Raw genomic sequence first — 25,000 nt, forward strand, 5'->3', positions numbered from 1 at the left:
ACTTCACAGACCTTCATTGTAAAGGGTTTAAACACTGTTTCCCATGCTTGTTCAATGAACCACAAACAATTAATGAACATGCACCTGTGGAACGGTCATTAAGACACTAACAGTTTACAGACGGTAGTCAATTAAGGTACACAGTTATGAAAACTTAGGACACGAAAGAGAACTTTCTACTGACTCTGAAAAACACCAATAGAAAGATGCACAGGGTCCCTGCTTATCTGCGTAAACATCCCATGCTGCAAGTAGGATTGAGGACTGAGGATGTGGCCAAGGCAATAAATTGCAATGTCCGTACTCTGAGACGCCTAAGACAAAGCTACAGGGGGACAGGACAGACAGCTGATCGTCCTCGCAGTGGCAGACCACATGTAACAACACCTGCACAGGATTGGTACATTCGAAAATCACACCTGCGGGACAGGTACAGAATGGCAACAACAACTGCCCAAGTTACACCAGGAACGGACAATCCCTCCATCAGTGCTCAGACTGTCTACAATAGGCTGAGAGAGGCTGGACTGAGGGCTTGTAGCCTGTTGTAAGGCAGGTCCTCACCAGACATCACCGCCAACAATGTCGCCTTTGGGCACAAACCCACCACTACTGGCCCAGACAGGACTGGCAAAAGGTGCTCTTCACTGACGAGTCGTGGTTTTGTCTCACCATGGGTGATGGTCGGATTTGCGTTTATCGTCGAAGGAATGATCGTTACACCGAGGCCTGTACTCTGGAGCGCGATCAATTTGGAGGTGGAGGGTCCGTCATGGTCTGGGTCGGTGTGTCATTGCAGGCAATCTCAATGCTGTGCGTTACAGGGAAGACATCCTCCTCCCTCATGTGGTACCCTTCCTGCAGACTCATCCTGACATGACCCTCCAGCATGACAATGTCACCAGCCATACTGCTCGTTCTGTGCGTGATTTCCTGCAAGACAGGAATGTCAGTGTTCTGCCATGGCCAGCGAAGAGCCCCGATCTCAATCCCATTGAGCACGTCTGGGACCTGTTGGATCGGAGGGTGAGGGCTAGGGATATTCCCCCCAGATATTTGCAGGTGCCTTGGTGCGGGCCTTGGCTAGGGCCATTCCCCCCAGAACTTGCAGGTGCCTTGGTGGAAAAGTGGGATAACATCTGAACTGGCAAATCTGGTGCAGTCCATGAGGAGGAGATGCACTGCAGTACTTAATGCAGCCGATGGCCACACCAGATACTGACTGTTACTTTTGAATTTGACCCCCCTTTGTTCAGGGACACATTATTCCATTTCTGTTAGTCACATGTCTGTGGAACTTGTTCAGTTTACGTATCAGTTGTGGAATCTTGTTATGTACATGCAAATATTTACACATGTTAAATTTGCTGAAAATAAACGCAGTTGACAGTGAGAGGAAGTTTGTTTGTTTTTTTGCTGAGTTTAATAGAAGCCACTGTAGAGGTTTTCTTGATCTTGGTCTTAAAGTCTCTTGCTTGACTAGAATAATTTCATCTCTGCTCTCAACGAGTGGCTGACTTTGTTAATGGTGTCCATACTACTGAGTAATTTTTTGTTTGTTTGTGTGTGTGTGTGTGTGCTTATGTATGTGACTGTTTATATGCATTTACAGCTTAGTGGGTCTATATCGTGTTTGTGCGTGTGTGCATACATGTGTGCGAGCATGCTGGTGCGTATCTATGTCTGAGCCCTTGAGAGCGAGAGAGATGGAGCTGGTGGAGGGGGTGGTACCGGGTGAGGAGGCTAAAGAGAAAAGGGGGGATAAAATTAAAGAATACAGATTGCAATCCTCCACAGAAGAGAGCATCTGCCCTTTCTTGATGAATCACAGCTGACCTTAATCTGCTTTCCCTGACATCGCCATGACAGCACCATCATTTCCCCTTCTCTCTTTCTCTTTCTTTCTTTCTCTCTCTCTCTCTCTCTCTCTCTCTCTCTCTCTCTCTCTCTCTCTCTCTCTCTCTCTCTCTCTCTCTCTCTCTCTCTCTCTCTCTCTTCCTCAATTAAAGTAAATTTGAAAGGCTTTATTGGCATGGGAAACGTGTTTACATGGCCAATATAAGTGAAATAGATAATAAACAAAAGTGAAATAAACAATGAAACATTTACAGTAAACATAAAAATTCAAAGTGCTGGAGTCATTTCAAATGTCTTATGGCATTTACAATGTCTCTATTCCTTTGGATTTCTCTCTCTCTCCACTCTCTCTCTCTCTCTCTCTCTCTCTCTCTCTCTCTCTCTCTCTCTCTCTCTTCCTCTCTCTCTCTCTCTCTCTCTCTCTCTCTTCCCTCTCTCTCTCTCTCTCTCTCTCTCTCTCTCTCTCTCTCTCTCTCTCTCTCTCTCTCTCTCCTCACTCTCTCTCTCTCTCTCTCTCTCTCTCTCCCCCTCCCTCTCTCCCTCTCTCTCTCTCTCTCTCCCTCCCTCTCTCTCTCGTGCCTCCCCTCTCTCTCTCTCTCCCCTTCTCTCTCCCTCCCTCCCTCCCCCCTCCCTCTCCCTCCCTCCCTCCCTCCCTCCCCCTCCCTCCCTCCCTCCCTCCCTCCCTCCCTCCCTCCCTCCCTCCCTCCCTCCCTCCCTCCCTCCCTCCCTCCCTCCTCCCTCCCTCCCTCCCTCCCTCCCTCCCTCCCTCCCTCCCTCCCTCCCTCCCTCCCTCCCTCCCTCCCTCCCTCGTGCTACCTCCCTCCCTCCCCCTCCCTCCCCCCCCCCCCTCCCTCTCTCTCTCGTGCTCCCTCCCTCCCTCTCTCTCTCTCTCGTGCTCTCTCCCAATCTTTCTCTCAGAACCCCTCCCTATTTTTTTTCTCTTTTTCTCTCTCTCTCTCTATGTATGATTATGCTATAATGTATTCTGTGTAATGTAGTCATCATCATTGCAGCTGGGAACAGGGGAGACGCTCAGCTAGCTATTTCTCAGCCCGTCACCTCCAGAACTCTCATATGAGAATTAATGGCCTTCATATGCTCTCTCCCCAGCCCTGGCTAGTTATCATTTACATACCACGAGGAGACCTTGGAGATACACAGTGCAGACTAACTCTATGAGTCTTTTTTATTTTATATACAGTATTTGCATAGATACACTTAGATTGGAAACTAGATGGAAACATACGAGTCAAACCGTTGTTACTAATCAACAATCTAAAGCTTTCAATAAGGGACTCAATTCAATCCGATCCTCAAATCAAATTTCTCCTCTCCTATACTCTCAGTGATTGTTTAACATGACAATATGTAGTGACAATTATAATGTGGTGGTCGTCGATCTGAATGAGTGTTGAGTGACTGCATCAAATACCCAGTATTCCCAATGTGTACGCAGAACATCCTCCAGCCGAGTCACATTACGCCAACACAGCACAACTCTGGTTGCAGTCCTCAGCTCCAGACTCATTCAGGCTCACAATAGGCTGTCCTCTCAAAGTTAATTTGAGAAGGAGGTCCAGGGGAGGGTCCTTGGATCCTCTCCTCCAGTGTGCTTTGAGACAAATTGAGGAAACAAGACCTGAGGAAGTAAGGATTTGACCGTTCGTAACGTTTTCGGACACAGCCCTCGTTATCACAGCAACAGATGGTGGTTTGATTTCTGTGAGGATGTTCCAATTGACGTCCCTCTCCGTGGCCCTGAGCTCCGTATTGCATTTCAATTAACGTGGGATTCGGAGGAGCTGCGAACGAGCGGCTCCCCAGTCAATCCTTATAATTCATTAAGAATGCTCAGCCCACGCAGAGCTCGGCCATTGATTGGTCAGGAGAGGCCGGATGGTGTGATTATTGGATGGGTGTGTGTACGTGTGTGTGTGTGCTTGTGTTTGTGTGTTTGCCCCTGAGTGACTTGCAGAGAGATGAATGTCAGTCAGTTTGGCCTTCCTTGGACATCTTTGTGTGAGCGAGAGAGAGAGAGAGAGAGAGAGAGAGAGAGAGGGTGTGTGTGTGTGACCTCCTCTACCGTAGGATAGCCTTTAGGATTATCTGGTCATTCAACACCGCGTTGACCGAGGAGCAGCTTGTTTGATTCACTGACGTGTGTGGCGTTGAGGATCTGCGAAGGTGTTATCGACTCACCTTGAACCCACACACACTCTTCAACGTGTGACCTTAGTCACCGTCTATGGCACTGTAGACGACTTCTTTAAAAGGACACATCCATTGACGCCACATCTCAGTCATTCTGTAATTCAGGAGGGAGGCTGTCATCCGTCTTGTCTCGCAGCCCACACGCATCATACATCCCACATCGTTAGTCGTCCTTAGCGTCCTCTAATGGACACCGCTGGTTCTCAGTGTATCTTCAATCTCTAGAGATCCTCACTAGTTTTATTACAGGGCTTTCTGTATATCCTCTGACCACATACCAATACACACGCAGACACACAAACACAAAGTTTAGTTTTAGTTTCGTTTATTCATTCGATTATTTTAAAAAACAAGCGCACACACAACACTTGAAAAAGCCGTACATGCACATGAGGTAAAATCATTGAGAATAACACACAATAAAATCTGGGACTTACTGTATTTCCATTGTGGTCCTCTTGAGACAAGATGAAGGCAAGCAAACACACACACACACACTGAGGAATGATACTGCAGCAGACGCACAGCTGTTCAGGACCAGGTCCCTCTGTGGAGATGGTGAATGGATGGGTGAGCTGAGCTCGCTCAGGGGTTCAGTATGACAGCACCATCAGTTGACGAAGACCTCTCCATACAGTGCCCTCGGTTGTTGTGTGTGTGTGTGTGTGCGTGTGTGTGTGTGTGTGCGTGTGTGTGTGTTTGTGCGTGTGTGTGTGTGTGCAGAAGGAGTTGGGGGGATGTGTTAGGGAGATTACAGACTTCCCGTGGAAGACTTTCCCATTGATCCCAGTGCTCAGAACACTGCTAGTGGGAGAGAGGAAGAGCCTAAGCATTACTGATCTATTAACACATGTGAGACACTGATTGCAGTGTGTGTGTGTTCGTGTGTGTGTGTGTGTGCATGCGTGTGCATGTGTGAGTGTGAGAGAGAGAGACAGAAACACTAAGAGAAAGGGAGAGTGAGGCTCCACATATTTTTGTGTAGAACTGCCTTGTGCATACCATTATGCATGCATCCATTTGTATGTATCCCTGTAATGTGTATGAGAGTGCATTGTGTATGGTTTTGCATATCTGTGTCTAGTTTTGCATATGGATTTTTTTCTTAATGACTTTGTGTTGGTGATAATGAACCTGTGTTAATCCCTCAGAGTTAATGCATAGACAGTAGCTAAATCCCAGAGATAAGTGAGACCATTGGTGGTAATTGAGGGACCCTAAAATGGCGCCGGATGCAGAAGGCAGACGTTTTATGTGCCCCTAACCGATTGTGTTTTTTTGTTTGTTTATCTGCGTTGTTTGTAATTTATTTTTTTACTCATTTTGTACATAATGTTGCCGCTACCATCTCTTTTGACCTGAAAATAACTTCTAGACATTAGGACAGCGATTTCTCACCACGGACTAGCAGAATCCTTTTTCTTCTTTCACAACTCTGACGAGCCCAAGGCGGAGAATATAAGGTTTCCTCGGGAACAGGCCTCGAGCCCCGTGATCTGCGTGAAGAGGAGGCGGAGAAAGAGAGGCCGGAGAGCGGGCAGCCTGCTGAGAAGTCAAAGGCGATCGAATAAACCCCCACTTCCCTCAATTCTACTAGCAAATGTGCAATCTTTGGACAATAAAATCGACAAGTTACGCTTAAGATTAAAGAACCAACAGGGACATTAAAAACTGTAACATCTTATACTTCACGGAGTTGTGGCTGAATGACGACAACATCAACATACAGCTGGCTGGGAAAATGCAGAGCGCCAAATTCAAAAAATTACTATAAAAATCAAACGTTCATTAAATCACACATGCAAGATAGCAAATTAAAGCCACACGGGTTGTGAATCCAGCCAACATGTCAGATTTCGGCAAAAGCATAGATGCTATTATCTGAAGATAGCACCTCCGTAAATAAAGAGAGAGAAGCATATTTCAACCCTGCAGGCGCAACACAAAACGCAGAAATAAAAATATAATTCATGCCTTACCTTTGACGAGCTTCTTTTATTGCCACTCCAATATGTCCCATAAACATCACAAATGGTCCTTTTCGATTAAATCCGTCGATATATATCCAAAATGTCAATTTATTTGGCTCGTTTCATCCAGAAAAACACTGGTTCCAACTTGCGCAATGTGACTACAAAATATCTCAAATGTTTCCTGTAAACTTTGCCAAAACATTTTAAACTACTTTTGTAATACAACTTTAGGTATTTTTTAACGTAAATAATCGATAAAATTGAAGACGGGATGATACAATACAGGAGGATACAGGAGGAAAACAAACTGTAGCTAGCTTTCTGGTCACCCGCCTCTATCTAACAGTACACTTCGTTGACCCTCGTACACTTCGTTGACCCCAGTGACCCTCGTTCAAGATGGCCGTACTTCTTCATTACACAAAGGAATAACCTCAACCAATTTCTAAAGACTGTTAACATCCAGTGGAAGCGATAGGAACTGCAAGAAGGTCCCTTGGAAATCTGGAGTCCCAATGAAAACACATTGAAAAGAGAGTGATTTGAGAATTCTGATAGGTTTGTCCTCAGGGTTTCGCCTGCTAAATAAGTTATGTTATACTCACAGACATGGTTCAAACAGTTTTAGAAACTTCAGAGTGTTTTCTATCCTAATCTACTAACACTATGCATATCTTATCTTCTGGGGATGAGTAACAGGCAGTTGAATTTTGGTATGCATTTCATCCGGACGTGAAAATACTGCCCCGTCACCAAGAAGTTAAACGATGTACCGGCAGGATAGAACAGCGACGCCTGGTAAGATAAGGGGCGGCGGTCTATGTATTTTTTGTAAGCAACAGCTGGTGCATGATATCTAAGGAAGTCTCGAGTTATTGTTCACCTGAGGTAGAGTTTCTCATGATAAGCTGTAGACCACACTGCCTAACGAGAGAGTTTTCATCTGTATTCTTTGTAGATGTTTACATACCACCACAGTCAGAGGCTGGCACTAAGATAGCATTGAATTAGCTGTATTCTGCCATAAGAAAACAAGAAAACGCTCACCCAGAGGCGGTGCTCCTAGTAGCCGGAGACTTTAATGCAGGGAAACTTAAATCAGCTTTACCAAATTTCTATCAGCATGTTAAATGTGCAACCGGAGGGAAAATAACTCTGGACCACCTATACTCCACACACAGAGATGCATACAAAGCTCCCCCTCGCCCCCCTCTCCCCCATTTGGCTATTCTGCCCATAATTCCATCCTCCTGATTCCTGCTTACAAGCAAAAATTAAAGCAGGAAGCACCAGTGACTAGATCAATAAAAATGTGGTCAGATGAAGCAGATGCTAAGCTACAGGACTGTTTTGCTAGCACAGACTGGAATATGGCAGCATTGAGGAGTACACCACATATTGGCTTCATCAATAAGTGCATCGATGACTTCGTCCCCACAGTGACCGTACGTACATACCCCAACCAGAAGCCATGGATTACAGGCAGCAGCCGCACTGAGCTAAAGGCTAGAGCTGCCACTTTCAAGGGGCGGGACTCTAACCTGGAAGCTTATAATAAATCCTACAATGCCCTCCGATGAACCATCAAACAGGCAAAACATCAATACAGGAATAAGATCGATTCGTACTACACCGGCTCTGACACTCGGCAGAACCTTTACACTACAAAGGGAAGCACAGCCGAGAGATGCCCAGTGACACAAGCCTACCGGACGAGCTGACCTCTTCTATGCTGGCTTCAAGGCAAATAACACTGAAACATGCATGAGAGCACCAGATGTACCGGAAGACAGTGTGACCACGCTCTCCACAACCGATGTGAGTAAGACCTTTAGACAGGTCAATTCACAAGGCCGCAGGGCCAGACAGATTACCAGGACACGTACTGCGAGCATGCACTGACCAACTAGCAAGTGTCTTCACTGACATTTTCAACATCTCTCCGTCTGAGTCTGTAATACCAACATGTTTGTACCGACTCCGTGAAGCACCATAGTGCCTGTGCCCGTGCCCAAGAACACTAAGGTAACCTGCCTGATCACCGACAACGAGACTGCCTATAGGGAGGAGGTCAGAGACCTGGCTATGTGGTGCTAGGACAACAACCTCTCCCTCAGCGTGATCAGGACAAAGGAGATGATTGTGGAGTACAGGAAAAAGAGGACCGAGCACGCCCCCGTTCTCATCAACGGGGCTGCAGTGGAGCAGGTTGAGAGCATGAAGTTCCTTGGTGTCCACATTACTAACAAACTAACATGGTCAAAGCACACCATGACAGTCATGAAGTGGGCACAACAAAACCTCAGGAGACTGACAAGATTTGGCATGGGTCATCAGATCCTCAAAAGGTTCTACAGCTGCACCATCGAGAGCATCCTGACTGGTTGCATCACTGCCTGGTATGGCAACTGCTCGTTCTCCGACCTCAAGGCACTACAGAGGGTAGTGCGAACAGCCCAGTACATCACTGGGGCCAAGCTTCCTGCCATCCAGGACATCTACACCAGGCGGTGTCAGATGAAGGCCCTGAAAATTGTCAAAGACTCCAGCCACCCTAGTCATAGACTGTTCTCTCTGCTAACACACGGCAAGCGATACCTTAGCACCAAGTATAGGTCCAAGAGGCTTCTAAACAGCTTTTACCCCCAAGCCATAAGACTCATGAACATCTAATAAAATGGCTACCCAGACTATTTACATTGCCCCCCCCCCCTCTCCACACCACTGCCAATCTCTGTTGTCATCTATGCATAGTCACTTTAATTAACTCTACCTACGTGTACATACTACCTCAACTAACCGGTGCCCCCACACATTGATTCTGTACCGGCACCCCCTTGTATATATTGTCATTTTTTACTGAAGCTCTTTAATTACCTGTTAGTTTTATCTCTTATTCTTATCAGTATTTTTTAAAACTGCACTGTCGGTTAGGGGCTTGTAAGTAAGCATTTCACTGTAAGGCGCAGGTGACTAATACATTTTGATTTGATTTGACTGTAGAAACAGTACTGCTTTTACTTACACATTATTACCAGGGATTTGAATAGGATCAGTGAATAGGATCAAGTAGCCTATGGCTACCTGGCAGAATGATATCATGATGAGTTGCATCAATCCAGTGGGCATTTGTTTTGCAAACTCTGCACTTACATGAGCGCTACAGAAACATTGCTAACCAACGGTCTCTTGCTAGTGCCACCTACATTAAAAGGGTAACTACACCCCAAAATCCACATTTATTATTCATTTTTTCCAGACCTCGAAAGAGGTCTCCTGATGGGGTTTAAGCATTGTTGTGGAATTAGATCATCTAAACTCTTAGATATTTTTTTTACTCTCATGCTGTCTCTGATTCATATATGATTCTGTTTTCACTGAGTACTAACACAGTCTGTTCGGCTAATGATAGCGCTAGAGGGAGTGGAACGAGAGAGACAAAGGATAGAGGGACTAGGGACTAGGGAAAGAAAGAGGGAAGGATGCAGCGAGAGGGGAAGAGAGAACATCTGCACTCCTCCAGCTACTCTAAAGAAATGGGTATGACGCATGACACACACACTCATATTCCTCACCGGGGGATGCCACTTGCGCTTTTGACGTACCCTGTCTCGTTAGCACTGATTATCCCAATCATGAACTACATTCATCTTCAACCAACTACACTACCCGCAATTCCCTCTGGAAACCACAAGCCGTCTCAACCAATCAGAGCCTGAGATGCTGGGACTGGGACAAAGCCTACAATAGTCCATCAATCACATTTTATTAGCCTGAGTAGCACATTGTTTTATAACAACTGATTATAATGGAGTGATGGCGCAGACAGACATGGAGGTTCTGCTTCTAGCTCCTAAGCAACTTGGCAGTAATTCGTTTTTTTAATGTTATTTCTTACGTTATCCCAGAACGTTTTTTGTGTTATTACATACAGCCAGAAATAACTTTTAGATATGCGGTATCTCACCAGCATTACGACCAGGAATACAACTTTCCCGAATTGGATTCTTTGTTCGTACCCTCCAGGTCAATTGAACGTATCCAAGAGGCTGCTCCAAGACGCAGCTGGTGGAGAAGAGGTATTCGGAGTGGACTTCTAGTACATAGTATAGTATATAGTATATAACTCGCTAATGTTCAGTCTCTGGACAATAAAGTAGATGAGCTCAGGGAGAGGATCTCCTTCCAGAGAGTCATCAGGGACTGTAACATACTTTGTTTCACAGAATCATGGCTCTCTCGGGATATACTGTCCCCGTCCATACAGCCAGCTGGGTTCTCAGTACATCGTGCAGACAGGAATAAAGATCTCTCCGGGAAGAAGAAAGGCGGTGGTGTATGTTTCGTGAACCACATATTCTGTGTCTGCATTTATTTTACCTGGGGATTTTAACAAAGCAAATTTGAGGAAAACATTACCAAAGTTCTATCAACACATTGACATACTGTAGTACTCACTCTGGAAAAACACTGACCACTGCTTCTCCCCCTTCCAGGATGCTTACACAGTCCTCCTCCTCCCACCCTTCAGTAAATCTGATCATGACTCCATTTTGCTCCTCTCTTCCTATAGGCAGAAACTCAAACAGAAAGTACCCGTGGTAAGATCAATTCAACTCCGGTCTGACCAATCGTAATCCATGCTTCAAGATTGTTTTGATCACGCGGACTGGGATATGTTCCGGGTAGCCTCTGAGAATAACATTGACGTATACAAGGACATGATGAATGAGTTCATCAGGAAGTGTATAGGGGATGTTGTTCCCACTGTGGCTAGTAAAACCTACTCAAACCAGAAACCGTGGATAGATGGCAGCATTCACACAAAACCAAAAGAGAAAAACACCGCATTTAACCATGGCAAGTTGACTGGGAATATGGTTGAACACACCAGTGTAGTTATTCCCTCTGTAAGGCAATCAAACAGGCAAAACGTTAGTACAGAGACAAAGTAGAGTCGTAATCAGATACGAGACGTATGTGGCAGGGTCTACAGACAATCAAGGATTACAAAAGGAAAACCAGCCAGGTTGCGGACACCGACGTCTTGCTCCCGGACAAGCTAACCACCTTCTTAGCCCGCTTTGAGGATAACACAGTGCCAACGGTGTGGCCCGCTCCCAAGGACTGTGGGCTCTCATTTTCTGTGTCCGACGTGAGTAAGACATTTATGAGTGTTAACCCTCGCAAGGCTGGTTGGCCCAGACGGCATCCCTAGCTCTGTCCTTAGAGCATGCTGGAGTGTTTATAGTCAGGCCGCAACCGCGGGGCTCTCCAGAGGGTGGGTCAGGCCAATGTATCACTGGGGGCACACTGCCTGTCCTCCAGGACATCTACAGCACCCAATGTCGCAGGAAGGTCAAAAAGATTATCAAGGACATCATCCACCCGAGCAATGGCCTGTTCACACCACTATCATCCAGAAGGCGAGGTCAGTACAGGTGCATCAAAGCTGGGACCAAGAGACTAAATAACAGCTTCTACAGTTTCTTGCAAAAGTATTCATCCCCCTTGGTGTTTTTCCTATTTTGTTGTATTACAACCTGTCATTTAAATGGATTTTTATTTGGATTTCATGTAATGGTTTTTCACAAAATAGTCCATATTGGTGAAGTGAAATGAAAAATAAATGAAAAGTGGTGTGTACATATGTATTCACCCCCTTTGCTATGAAGCCCCTAAATAAGATCTGGTGCAGCCAATTACCTTCAGAATTCACACAATTAGTTAGATTCCACACAGGTGGACTTTATTTAAATGTCACATGATCTCACTATATATACACCTGTTCTGAAAGACCCCAGAGTCTGCAACACCACTAAGCAAGGGGCACCACCAAGCAAGCAGCACCATGAAGACCAAGGAGCTCTCCAAATAGGTCAGGCACAAAGTTGTGGAGAAGTACAGATCATAGTTGAGTTATTAAAAAAATATTCGAAACATTGAACATCCCACGGAGCAACATTAAATCCATTATTAAAAAATGGAAAGAATATGGCACCACAACAAGCCTGCCAAGAGAGGGCCACTCACCAAAACTCACGGACCAGGCATGGAGGGCATTAATCAAAGAGTCAACAAAGAGACCAAAGATAAGCCTGAAGGAGTTTGGGGGGGTTGTAAAGGCAACAAAATAGAAATGCCAAGGGGGTGAACACTTTCGCAAGCCACTGTATCTCACGGACATTAGACTGTTAAATAGCCATCACTAGCCGGCTACCACCCGGTTACCCAACCCTGCACTTTACAGGCTGCTGCCCTATATACATAGACATGGAATCACTGGTCACTTTAATAATGGAATGATAGTAACTTGAATAATGTTTACATACTGCTTTACTCATCTCATATGTGTATTTGTGGTGCAAATATGCAGATCCTCAGGGTCAACATTTCGTAAACCTAGAGAACAACATGAGCTTGGTTTTACTTGTATTTAACACTAATTTAAGATCTTTAAGTGATTCCTGAATTGAATCAAAGTCATGCTGAAGTTCAGGAATGGCCTGCTACACTGAGGTGAAGCAGGAATACAAAACTGTGTCATCTGCTGCATAGAGATGAATGTTACAAGTAGTGTCATTAATGTACAAGATTAACAATAATGGACCCAAAATCGAACCCCCCGAGGAACACTTTCTTTAATCTCAAGAAACTCAGATTTGACCACATCTGTCAAGATGGCCTGAGTTCTGTCACTTAGACATAAACAGGCGGTGTATCCCAGGTCTATTCTTGATAACTTGTTCAGCACAACAGAATGATCAACGATGTTGAACACCTTTGACAGATCAATAAAAAAGGCAGCACAGCTCTTTTTAGCATCCAAGGCATTGACAAAATAATTAACAACGAGAGTGGTTGCTGTTGTAGTACTATGCCCGGGCGTAAACCCTGATTGGTTTATATGAAAAATTCAATTATCAGATAAAAAGGAACAAACGATTCAAGAATCTTAGCTAAACAACGTAGTCTTGAAATGGGGCGATAGTTGTCAAGATCATTTGTATCCCCACCCTTATGGAGTGGCAGCACATATGCAGATTTCCATGCTTTAGGAATAATTCCTGGTAACAATGTTAAATCAAAGATTGAGCCAGCAATAAAAGGAGTTGCAAACCAGGCTCCAAATGATCACCCCCTGTGGATTATTTTTTGTCTAATGTTAGCAAAGCATCCAGGACAACTTTGTCATTGAAATTCCAAAAAGAAATCTCCTGACCAGCATTTTCAGTATCATTCAATAGATTTCCACCATCGACATCCAAACTACGCTTTTCAAGAGCTGGCGTTGAAATACATTCAAATATATAGCCTGCAGAGATAAAATGGTGATTAAATGCATTAATGATATCAATTTTGTCAGTAATAGGGCTAGAATCTAAAGGAACTTACTTTCATTAATCTGATGACTGTTATATATCGAATCACTTTAAAAGTGAGCTGCAGCTCTACGTCTCTCTGGTCTAATATGTTAATTCTTAACCCATCATTTTATACAGTTAGTTCAAAAGGGGCGGTTCCGTCAGGCTGACACGCTCTCTGATCTGACTCAAGGGAGTGGTGACTACTACTTATAGAAACAATTTCCTCTTATAGTTTCTAAAATCACACCCCTCTCTTAACAAAAACACTTTCAGAATTTTGGGATGGAAACATTGTACATGTAGTGGGTATACTTTTCAAGTTACTGTTTTTCCTGTACAACATTTCTAATGATATCACAAAATAACACACAATATGACATTAGCAGGCAACTGGTGGGGGTTAATGAGAATTGGGAACTGATGGGTCCAGAGGTGAAACGTCCCATCTCTGACCATTCCTCACTTTCTATGTTAGAAATATTGTTCTAGTGTTCGCTTTAGAACGTGTTAGAGTTTCGTCGGGAAAAGTATTTTTAAACCAACTGTTTGCCAGAGGAACGGAGCAAGAAGGACTCTGACATCATCGAATGAACGCCTTGGCTGATGGCACCCCCACTTCAGCCACTTGTTCAGGAAACGGGGGTGGGGGGGGGGGCAAACCTAAACTGACACTCAAACGGAGGCAGTTCAGTGGATGAGTTTGGCAGTGTGTTATGAGCATACTCTGCCCAGACAAGGATCTTGCTCCAGTTGCTGGCCTGAGTGGAAACGAAGCAACGGAGGAACTTCTCCAGCTCCTGGTTGGCCTGCTCAGTTTGCCCATTCCACTGATGGTGGAACTCAGAGGAGAGACTCAGCGATGCCTCAGGAACTCCAGTGTCCTGGATGCTCAGTTCATTTAGAGGATTGTCCCCATTGTAGTACTCGGGACCGGGCTGACCAGTCCTCGGGTCTGGATTTGTCAGACCATGGTCTCAATACTCCATATCACAGGGGCCAAAAGGTGTGAGCTGGGGATGATTGGGTCGGTGTCCCTCTCCTCGTTAGAGACATTGTGTTGGCGGGACAGAGCTTCTGCCTTCTGATTCTTGGATCCCGGGCAATAGGCTAGTGTGAAATCGAACCTGTTAAAAAACAGAGCCCGCCTGGTGAGCATTCAACCTCTTGGCTTCTTGAATGGAGACCAAGTTCTTATGGTTTCGTCCATATCATGAAAGTATGAGGTGCCCCCTCCAACTAGTGTCTCCACCCCTCAAGAGCACACTTAACTGCCAAGTGCTCCCGGTTGCCTACATCATAGTTGTATTCTGCTGGCAAGAAATGCTTGGAGAGAAAGGAGCATGGGTCCAGTTTCTTGTCCTCCTTGTTCCCCTGTGAAGGGACCGTCCCTGCTCCGGATCAGGATGAACGAGGATGGTCCAGAGATGAAATGTCCCTTGAGCTCCGCCTCAATCTTTATGGGGTCCATTTGGATGCCTGCTGTAGAGATAATGTGACCCAGGAAGGAAACCTGGGATACGTGGAACTCACACTTCTCTATCTTGACATATAGTTGACTCTGCATGAGGCATCTCAGGACTTGGTGGACTGCAGTAGGTGTTCCCGGAAGGGTCTTGGAGAAGATCAAGATGTCGTCGAGGTAAACAAAAACTAACCGATTCAACATATCCCTCAGAATGACATTGACCAATGCTTGAAAGACTGAGTTCGATAATCCGAAGGGCATGACCAAATACTTATAGTGGCCACTAGGGGTGTTAAAGGCAGTCTTCCATTCATCTCCCTCCCTGTTTCTCACAAGATTGTATGCAGGGACGCAGGCCCCCATACTTTCTACCCAATAAGAAGAAGCGTGCACTAGCAGGGGATGTAGAGGGGCGAATGAAACCTGCCTCCAGCGACTCCCGGATGTAATTGTCCATGACTACTTCTTCAGGGGTCGAGAGGGAGTACAGACGACGCCGGGGAGGTGTGATTCCGGGTAGGAGTTCTATGGCACAGTTGTAAGGACAATGAGGGGGAAGGGTGGCGGTCTGCCTCTTACTAAAGGCCTCCCGGAGGTCAAAGTATTCGGGAGGGAGAGTGGAAAAGTCTTGGTCTTCAAGGGATGCAGGAGGACATGGTGAGGCTCTTGGTGGGGGTCTTCGATTTTTAGTTTGGCAGTCCTTACCCCGGTCTAGTAGGTGTCCCGTGGACCAGGAAACTAGTGGGTTATGTAGCTCTAGCCTGGGTTACCCTAGGAAAAGGGGGTTCTCGGGAGCAGTTATCTACAGAAAACTAAGAGTCTCAGAGTGGTTCATCCCAACCTGCAGTAGAATGGGCTTGGTCTGATATTCCACCTGACCGGAGCCAATGGGGCATCCATCGAGGGCATGAATCTGCAGTATTGATCAATGAAATTATCCGCGGCCCTGCAGTCCACAAAGGTTTGAAGGCTTGGAGGGTTGCGGGTAGTAACAGACAGTGACTGGGTAGCTGGGAGGTAACTGCTCAGCTCGTCAGGGTCTCCCCCTGTCCTGGCGAGCCCTGGCGTTTCCCGTCAGCTCTGGTCAGGTAGCACGGACATGACTGAAACCTCCGCTGTAGAGACAGCAGCCATGCTCCTGTGGGCTCAGACGTGTGCGACGAGTGTGACCCCCCACCCCCAATGGCGAAGTCAGCAACTGGTCTGACCCCTTGGTGGAGGTTGAACAGTCGGCTGGCTGCTTCTCGTCCGTTGAGTGGTTGGTCAAACACTCCTCGCAGCTCGGCAGGGAATGCTACTATGGATCTGCAAGATGGTGGCTGCTCTTCCCATGCCAGGGCCTTGCCCAACAGTAGAGAGATGATGTAGTCGATCATGGCCTGATCAGTGTGGAACGAGGTGGACTGTAGCTCGATCACCAGAGAACACTGTGTGAGGAACCCCTTGGAGCCTCCCTGGTTGCCATCATACCATTTGGGGGCTGGGATCTTGGGTTGGGAGCAGGTTCCCTGGAGGAACCACAATGATGTCTGTAGCACTGGGCGTTGAGACCTGGGTATTGGTTCCTCCTTGGTTGGGGGTGTGCTGTGGTTGGAGGGATTCAGCAAGTGCCCCGAAGGGTCCCGGAGATTTGGGAGTGCTGTTCTTGCTGCCGTCCTAACAGTTCTCCTTGGTAGGCTACCATATTCCGGATCTGGGTGATCTCTGCTGTGTCCATGTTGTGGCAGAAGCTTGCTGTGACGTGGTAAGGTTGGATCCAGCTGCAGAGGAGAGACCAGACGAGGAATCAGTGTTCAGGATAAACATAATACTCTCCTGAGAAATGGTAGCCGCAGGATCACAGTATACTTGAAAACAACAACAATCACTAGGTCTTGAAAACGAACATGGTAAACAATTCAAGCTTCTGCAACGAACCACAGAAAACACACCTCTTGCAAAACACACCTCTGGGGTAGTAAAAATGGCAATTAAATCATTGAGTTTGTTTAGTACACACTTCTTGGTGGAGGGTTGACGATAGATTCCTATAACTGTTATTTCTGAATTTGAACCCAACTGAAGACGTAAAGCCAACAATTCAAGGACTGGAGGTAGACTTTAACAGAGAGACAGAAATACGATTATTTGTGTAAAAAGCAACACCACCACCTTTGCCTTTCATATCAGCCCTAAACGCATTGTAACCATCCATAGCAACCTCAGAGTCCAAGGTTTTATCGGTTAACCAGGTGTCAGATCAAATAAAAATATCAGGGTCTACCTGAGAGAACCAGATCTTGACATGATCAATTTTAGGTAATAAACTACGAATGTTAAGATGTAAAAATGTCAAATCTTTTCTGTAATTAAAATCACACAGAGTTTCAACACAAGTTAGATTACTTTGAGATTTCAGAACAACAGGAGACTCAAATATTGGATTATACCTATTAGGAAAAGAAAAGAAAGTTGGAATAGCAATTACATTTCTCCTGTTACCACCATTAGGCATGTCACCACTTTCAGATACATCATGTGAAACTTTAACAGTGACCAAAGAGGAGATGGTAAGAATTGACTTACATGCTAATATTGTCCTCACATCGATTTAGTTGACCAATAACTTTTCCAATGTTTAATGACAACAGCCGGGAGCCATTTTCACCCAGGTGAATTCCGTCTTCCACAAAGTAGCCTGGCCTATTCCAGAAGGAGTCAAAATTGTCGACGAAGGACATGCAGAGACCAAAGACGGCTAAAACGGCGAGGAGATGGAATTGTTATACAATTATATGTGCTGCTAATTTCTGAGCATTCTCAGAAATTAGAAACAGATTTCATTGAGTCATTAGCCTCGATATGCAACACAACTGTTTTCAGAGCAGGAATCTGTTTCTTGATGGTGGGCATGATTTCTAATAAATCCAATACCCTAGCTCCAGGAAACCAAAGTGTAAGGGTATTTTGGAATTCCACCAATCTATCCATGGAGCTTCACATAATAATGCTTGATGGCTGTTGTCCATTTTTTCCATTTCGAGCTGGAGCACTCAGCCCCCCCCACACACACACACACAATTGACAGGACAGGAATAACAGACCCCGGTGAAGCTCGTCATAATATTTATATATTATTTAATACCATTCTTTTATTTGAGATTTGTGTGTACTGTTATGACTTGTTAGATACTACTGCACTGTTGGAACTAGGAACACAAGCGTTTCACTACACCCGCAATAACATCTGCTAAATATGTGTGTGTGACCAATAAAATGTGATTTGATTTGAATGGTAGAAGCTTCTCACAGCACAATACATCTTCTTGAGGGAGTTAGTCTTGGTACTGAACAGTGAAAATACACAATCATTTTCATCAGATGTTGCACTATACAAGCACCATGGTGTATGAAATATGCTACGGCTGGTTTAGTTCAAAGAGACCTTTAAGTATGATGCGCGCGCACGCACGCACACACACACACACACACACACACACACACACACACACACACACACACACACACACACACACACACACACACACACTAAACACACACACTCTCTCACACAGCCTACAGGAGCAGCTGTAGACCTGACACGTTGTCTCACCTAATTTCTCTAAGGTCTGTTGTGTGACCGCCTCTCCCCCATCACCCCACTCCTCAACACTTTATTACTACACATTAACACACCATATGTGGAATAATTGAGCATAATACATTGCGTTGTATTTCTCCATCTCAATGATAGGGTAGGGGGGTTGTTTACCTTGTACATGGGTTTAATTACCGGCACTGAAGTGTGTGTCACTCATCCAAGGAGATGACAGGGTGGATGATGGGGGGAGAAGAGGGGAGGGGAGGGCTTATTAGATATGACGGCAAAGGAACGGGATGCACCTCCATGCTTCCCTCCCCTACACTCCTCCATTCCGTCCTTCCATTCGGATCCACGTTCCCCTTGTTTTCCATAATTGACATCACAGGAGTGATCAGAACCTTACCAACTCCACATATCATTTTGACAATTTCTATTTTTTTAACCTTTATTTAACTAGGCAAGTCAGTTAAGAACAAATTCTTATTTACAATGACAGCCTAGGAACAGTGGGTTAAACTGCCTCTCATTCTCTCATGTTGTAACCCCAAATCGTCCTCTATAGTTCCATACAAGCCTTTTAAATCGATTTTGGAATTTTCACTTAGGATCTGGCAACCGCCCTTCTCTAATGATAGCCAAGTTAATCTACCCATTACAGTTGCAATTAGGAGGAATTTTTGTCATTGGTAGTAAGTAGTAAGTCAGTTGACCTTGAGTCTGTCTGTGGGAAAAGTGGAGGGTTTGGCAGGCTGGGTTTCCCTCAGGGGAAATAGGATAATCAGTCCTGTTTACTGGGAGATCGGCTAGTATGCAATCATCCAATCTAGCAACCCTAACCAAGAATAACCTCTCATTATACTGATCATATGCACTTTATTAGTGGTGTGTATGTGTGAGTGCGTGCGTGTGTGTGCGTGCGTGCGTGGGCGTGTGTGAGTGCTGTGTGCATACTGGTGCTGCATGCATATACAGTTGAAGTCGGAAGTTTATATACGGGATTGATTTGCACTTTTCGCACCAAATTACGGTCATCTCTAGGAGACAGAACGTGTCTCCTTCCTGAGCGGTATGACGGCTGCGTGGTCCAGTGGTGTTTATACTTGCTTACTATTGTTTGTACAGATGAACGTGGTACCTTCAGGCATTTTGAAATTGCTCCCAAGGATGAACCAGACTTGTGGAGGTCTACAAAGTTTTTTCTGCAGTCTTGGCAGATTTCTTTTGATTTTCCCTTGATGTCAAGCAAAGAGGCACTGAGTTTGAAGGTCGGCCTTGAAATACATCCACAGGTACACCTCTAATTGACTCAAATTATGCCTATCAGAAGCTTCTAAAGCCATTACAATTTTCTAGAATTTTCCAAGCTGTTTAAAGGCACAGTCAACTTAGTGTATGTAAACGTCTGACCCACTGGAATTGTGATACAGTGAATTATAAGTGAAATAATCTGTCTGTAAACAATTACAATTAGAAAACTCTGAAAAGAAGATTTAGGAAAATATAAAAATAGAAGTCTGTAAACAATTACAATTAGAAAAATGACTTGTGTATGTAAACTTCCAACTTCAGCTGTATATAGATGTGTGTCTAAAATATATTTTCTATGCATATATGGCTGCAATTTTTTGAGAACTTCTTCATGGTTTTGAAAATGCATTCTTAAATTGATTTCCACAGGACATTAGAGTGTGTGAATGTGTGAGGTTATGTGGCTTCAGGTGTACGCTATCCCTGTCGCTGGTGCTAGCACCTAGCATTAAAATCCCTGCCGTGAATTTCGCTAGCACCCACTGTTAGCGCCGCTGTTGTAAATTGATAAATGTCGCTAGCACCTAACTTTAGCATCCCAGTTGTAAACATACAAACGTTGCTAGCACTTAGCATTAGAATCCCTGTTGTTAAGGCCTCGATAGCACAGCACGCTGCAGAGAAGGAGCCAGAGAGTGTGAACGAGAGAAAGTGAAATAAGAGAAAAGTTAGAGCGAGACAGACAGAGAAAGGGACAGGAGGAAATGGAAAAGGAAACATTTTTCATTTTGAGTGTTGCATGTAACCAAGAAACTCTCGCTCAGTCCCCCTCTCTCTCCATCCCTCCATCTATCGCTCTCTCTCTCTCTGAATCTCTCTCTTACTCCTTCCTTCATTCCCTGTCTATGAGAGAAGGCAGAAAGGGGGAAGCTGGCGTGACAGAGGGCTTGGTGAGGCCAGCCACTGGGTGACAGGTAGCCTAGTGGTTAGAGCGTTGAGCCAGTAACTGAAAAGTTGTCGGATTGAATCCCTGAGCTGACAAGGTAAAAATCTGTTGTTCGTCCCCTGAACGAGGCAGTTAACCCACTGTTCCCCCGGTATAAATAAAGGTTAATAAATAAATAAAAAGATTAAAGGGTTTCATTATTTATTTCCCCCTGCTCCAAGGCTCCAGGCCCGATCCCAGTGACAGAACCTTTGAAGATTTGGGGCTTTGATGGGAATAGAATTACGATTTTGTCGGTTGCTTCTGTCCCCTGTGCCTCACTTTCCTAGTTCCTACCTCTCTTCCCTCGCCTCTCGTCTTGTCTTTCTCTCACCTCTCTACCCTTTCCTCCTTTTCCCTGTGGGTGTGTCAGTGCCCCTCTGTTGGTATGTGGGTAGAGGTATGGCTCGCTGGCAGTAAGAGGGTTAAAGTAGGTATGTAAACAGAATACAGGAGAGACCTACTGCAAGATATCAAGGCAAGAGCAACCTACAGCGCTCGTCCATATACATATGTATATATTCTTAATTACATCCCTTTACTTAGATTTGTGTGTATTAGGTATTTTGTTGCGAAATTGTTAGATATGACATGTTAGATGTTGCTACACTGTCGGAACTAGAAGCACAAGCTTTTCGCTACACCCGCAATAACATCTGCTAAACATGTGTAGGTGACCAATAAGATTTGATAAACATGCACATTGTGGAAGAAAATGGCACACTCATGAGGATTTCAGGACTTCAGGACAATTGGGCACTTAAGAGAAATAGCACTTAAGGACTACATTGGGACACAGCACCTTGCGGCAGCTCACAGCTGACCAAAGACAGTTGACACCCATGGGCCGTTACAAGACGTTGCGTGTTACTCTGTGTGTATGTGTGCCACCAAATCTGCATAGAACCCAACTTTAGAATCATGCATGCACACCATGATTCCACGCTAGCTAATTGGCTCACTGGGTCCAGATGTCATGGTGTAATAGCCAGTAATGTTTAGTCCTCTCTGTGTATCCAGATGTTGCACAAACTCTCAAGCAACTCTCACACGTTCTGATGCTAGGCTAGTATGACCTACTGGGTGTTGAACCCAGTGCCTCCATACATTAAGACTTTCTTAGCCCATTGAGTTAAATCCCAACTCTGGCAGGTAGAATAAATTCTCCAGATCTCAGACAAGGTTTATAATCACACGATTGTGCAGTTCACTGAACCACCTCTGCTACGCTAACATATCCAAAAAAACTTTGCGTGTCGCAACATCCTAGCCTAATAGCGCAGGAACGATCAGCCAATGAGAAGCCCAGTCAATAGGACATTCAGTACAGTATTAACACAGGATTAGTTTGATCAGCTGGAGCGGATATTCCCACTGATACCACTCCACTGGTTACTGATGAATAACGCTTATTCAATTCAAAACTGATGACTTCATGTGTTCTTTTATTGACATTTGAAGAGGGAACGGAGATGCAATATGAATATGAAATACCAGTAATTTAGCAAACCCAGCTTAATATTCTCTAGATGTAGAGGCAGTCTCTAATGTACTGTAAATGCTGACCTGTGTAGGGAATTCTGAATACATTGTGTTTCTTTTCTGTAGTTATGGTTTATGGTACCTGTGTCTTTGGATAACAAGCCAGACCCTTTATTGAAGCAATTAGAGTGAGACTTATTGAGAGAAACAGTTGCCAGCTGCACAGCTTCATCCCTCATGTTTTCACTAGAGCTGGCATTTATACTGCTAGCATTCTGTAAATGCAACTCAACTCAGCACTCTGGACTGGATGTGTTCTTGGTAGGGGGTGGTGGTGTGTGTGTGTGTGTGTGTGTGTGTGTGTGTGTGTGTGTGTGTGTGTGTGTGTGTGTGTGCACTATCCTCCTGAGGTTTGCACTAGGCATCTTGCAGGTAGATTTGGTCATACTAAAGCTACTGCAGTATATTAACATATTCATATAACTCATGTACTGTTTACCTAATTTAATGGTTAGCAAATGTTGATCTATGCTTATAAGCATAAAGTGTACTCCCCATTTAGCTGCCATTGCCCCTGTAATGTGATGTCTCAAAGCAGGAAGTGTAACAGTTGTTTGAATCATGAAGCTTTATTGAGTTTGACAGTATCACACAAAATGAAGGGTGCCACACGACATTCGTGATGATGTCAGTATGGTCTAACTAGCTGTTTTGTCTGGATGTAAGGAGGCTAAAAAAATGCAGTTGAAATTTGTATTATTGGTCACGAATGTCACAATTCCTGACATTTAATCCTAGTATAAATTCCCTGTCTTAGGACAGTTATGATCACCACTTTATTTTAGAAATGTGGAATGTCAGAATAATAGTAGAGAAAATTATTTATTTAATCTTTTATTTCTTTCATCACATTCCCAGTGGGTCAGAAGTTTACATACACTCAATTAGTATTTGGTAGCTTTGCCTTTAAATTGTTTAACTTGGGTCAAACATTTCGGGTAGCCTTCCACAAGCTTCCCACAATAAGTTGGGTGCATTTTGGCCCATTCCTCCTGACAGAGCTGGTGTAACTGAGTCAGGTTTGTAGGCCTCCTTACTCGCACAGGCTTTTTCAGTTCTGCCCACAAATTGTCTATGGGATTGAGGTCAGGGCTTTGTGATGGCCACTCCAATACCTTGACTTTGTTGCCCTTAAGCCATTTTCCACAACTTTGTAAGTATGCTTGGGGTCATTGTCCATTTGGAAGACCCATTTGCGACCAAGCTTTACCTACCTGACTGATGTCTTGAGATTTTGCTTCAATATATCAACATAATTTGTCTTCCTCATAATCCCATATATTTTGTGAAGTGCACCAGTCTGCTTGGCCTTTCAGGTTATGTCGATATAGGATTTGTTTTACTGTGGATATAGATACTTTTGTACCGGTTGCCACCAGCATCTTCACAAGGTCCTTTGCGGTCCTTTGCTGTCTTGGCTGGTTTCCTTTGATTTTCCCATGATGTCAATCAAAGAGGCACTGAGTTTGAATGTAGGCCTTGAAATACATCCACAGGTACACCTCCAATTGACTCAAATGATGTCAATTAGCCTATCAGAAGCTTCTAAAGCCATGACATCATTTTCTGGAATTTTCCAAGCTGTTTAAAGGCATGGTCAACTTAGTGTATGTAAATCTCTGACCCACTGGAATTGTGATACAGTGAATTATAAGTGAAATAATCTGTCTGTAAACAATTGTTGGAAAAATGACTTGTGTCATGCACAAAGTAGATGTCCTAACTGACTTGCCAAACCTATAGTTTGTTAACAAGAAATTTGTGGAGTGGTTGAAAAACGAGTTTTAATGACTCCAACCTAAGTGTATGTAAAATTCCGACTTCAACTGTAGGTGTACTGTTTGTGAAAGAACATGACACACATATATGTAGTACCTGTGCACGCAACACAGTATTTGTGAGTCATATGGTGTGTGGCCAATAGAACCCAGTAGTTCTATGCAAGGAACATATGTACTGTACCTTTCTAACACATCAATAAACCTACCTCACGTTTAACCCGAGGTCCATTGGAAAATGTTACCACATTATCAGGTGCTGAGGTTCTATATGCTGTGCCGTTATGGTTTAGGGACACACACACGCATGCGCGTACACACACACATCCACATTCCAGAGTGTAACAAACAGTAGTTGAAATGTCCCCCTACCTGCTGTCTCGTGGTGTATTTCTATAGAGTGATATCAGCGTGTGATTAATGAGTTATATTAGCTGGTGTGTGGTTGCGCTGTGGCAGGAGCAGGACCTTAACAAGTGGTAGGCATGTCGCTGTTCCCGTAGGCCCTGGCACGGACCCAAGCTGCCAGGCTAGACATGGCCTCTGGCACTGCCAGTCCGTCTCTTATTCCCACCGCTTCTCACTGTTCCTCCTATGCACTCTTCCTTTCCGTTCCTCTGTGCTCTCTCTTTGTGTCTGCACATTCTTCTCTTCATTATTTAGGCCCTAGCACCGAAACCGCTTTTTTTTGAGTGGGCACCAGTGAGGGCTCTATGTTAGACCTCATGGATGGTCAGTACTTACAGTACATCCACAGCTCCATCTAGGAGCTATGCATTTTTTTATAATTCTTTTTTTTTTGAGGGGGGGGGGGGCATTAAAGTCTTCCATAAGTACTTTGAATCACACAATAATATTCTTCATTTCCCCTCTTTCCCCCTTTTTCTCTGTTTCTGCAGGTGGAGCGAGAGATAGCCATTCTGAAGCTCATAGAGCACCCTCACGTTTTAAAGTTGCACGACGTCTACGAAAACAAGAAATATCTGTGAGT

General features: G+C 44.6%; 2 protein-coding genes across 6 annotated transcripts in view; both read left to right on the top strand.

Annotated features, from left to right (window-relative positions):
- LOC127907315 (uncharacterized) overlaps positions 1–25,000 on the top strand; it is a 340,804-nt gene that overhangs the window by 148,681 nt on the left and 167,123 nt on the right. The gene's annotated exons all lie outside the window — the stretch shown is intronic.
- brsk2b (BR serine/threonine kinase 2b) overlaps positions 1–25,000 on the top strand; it is a 182,187-nt gene that overhangs the window by 93,454 nt on the left and 63,733 nt on the right. For all 5 annotated transcript variants that reach the window (XM_052461931.1, XM_052461933.1, XM_052461934.1 and 2 more), the window contains exon 3: positions 24,909–24,994. In XM_052461931.1, the coding sequence (XP_052317891.1) occupies positions 24,909–24,994 (86 nt within the window). The remainder of the gene's footprint in view (positions 1–24,908; positions 24,995–25,000) is intronic.

Source organism: Oncorhynchus keta, chromosome 14 (genome assembly GCF_023373465.1).
Source record: "Oncorhynchus keta strain PuntledgeMale-10-30-2019 chromosome 14, Oket_V2, whole genome shotgun sequence".
Classification (NCBI taxonomy): Eukaryota; Metazoa; Chordata; class Actinopteri; order Salmoniformes; family Salmonidae; genus Oncorhynchus; species Oncorhynchus keta.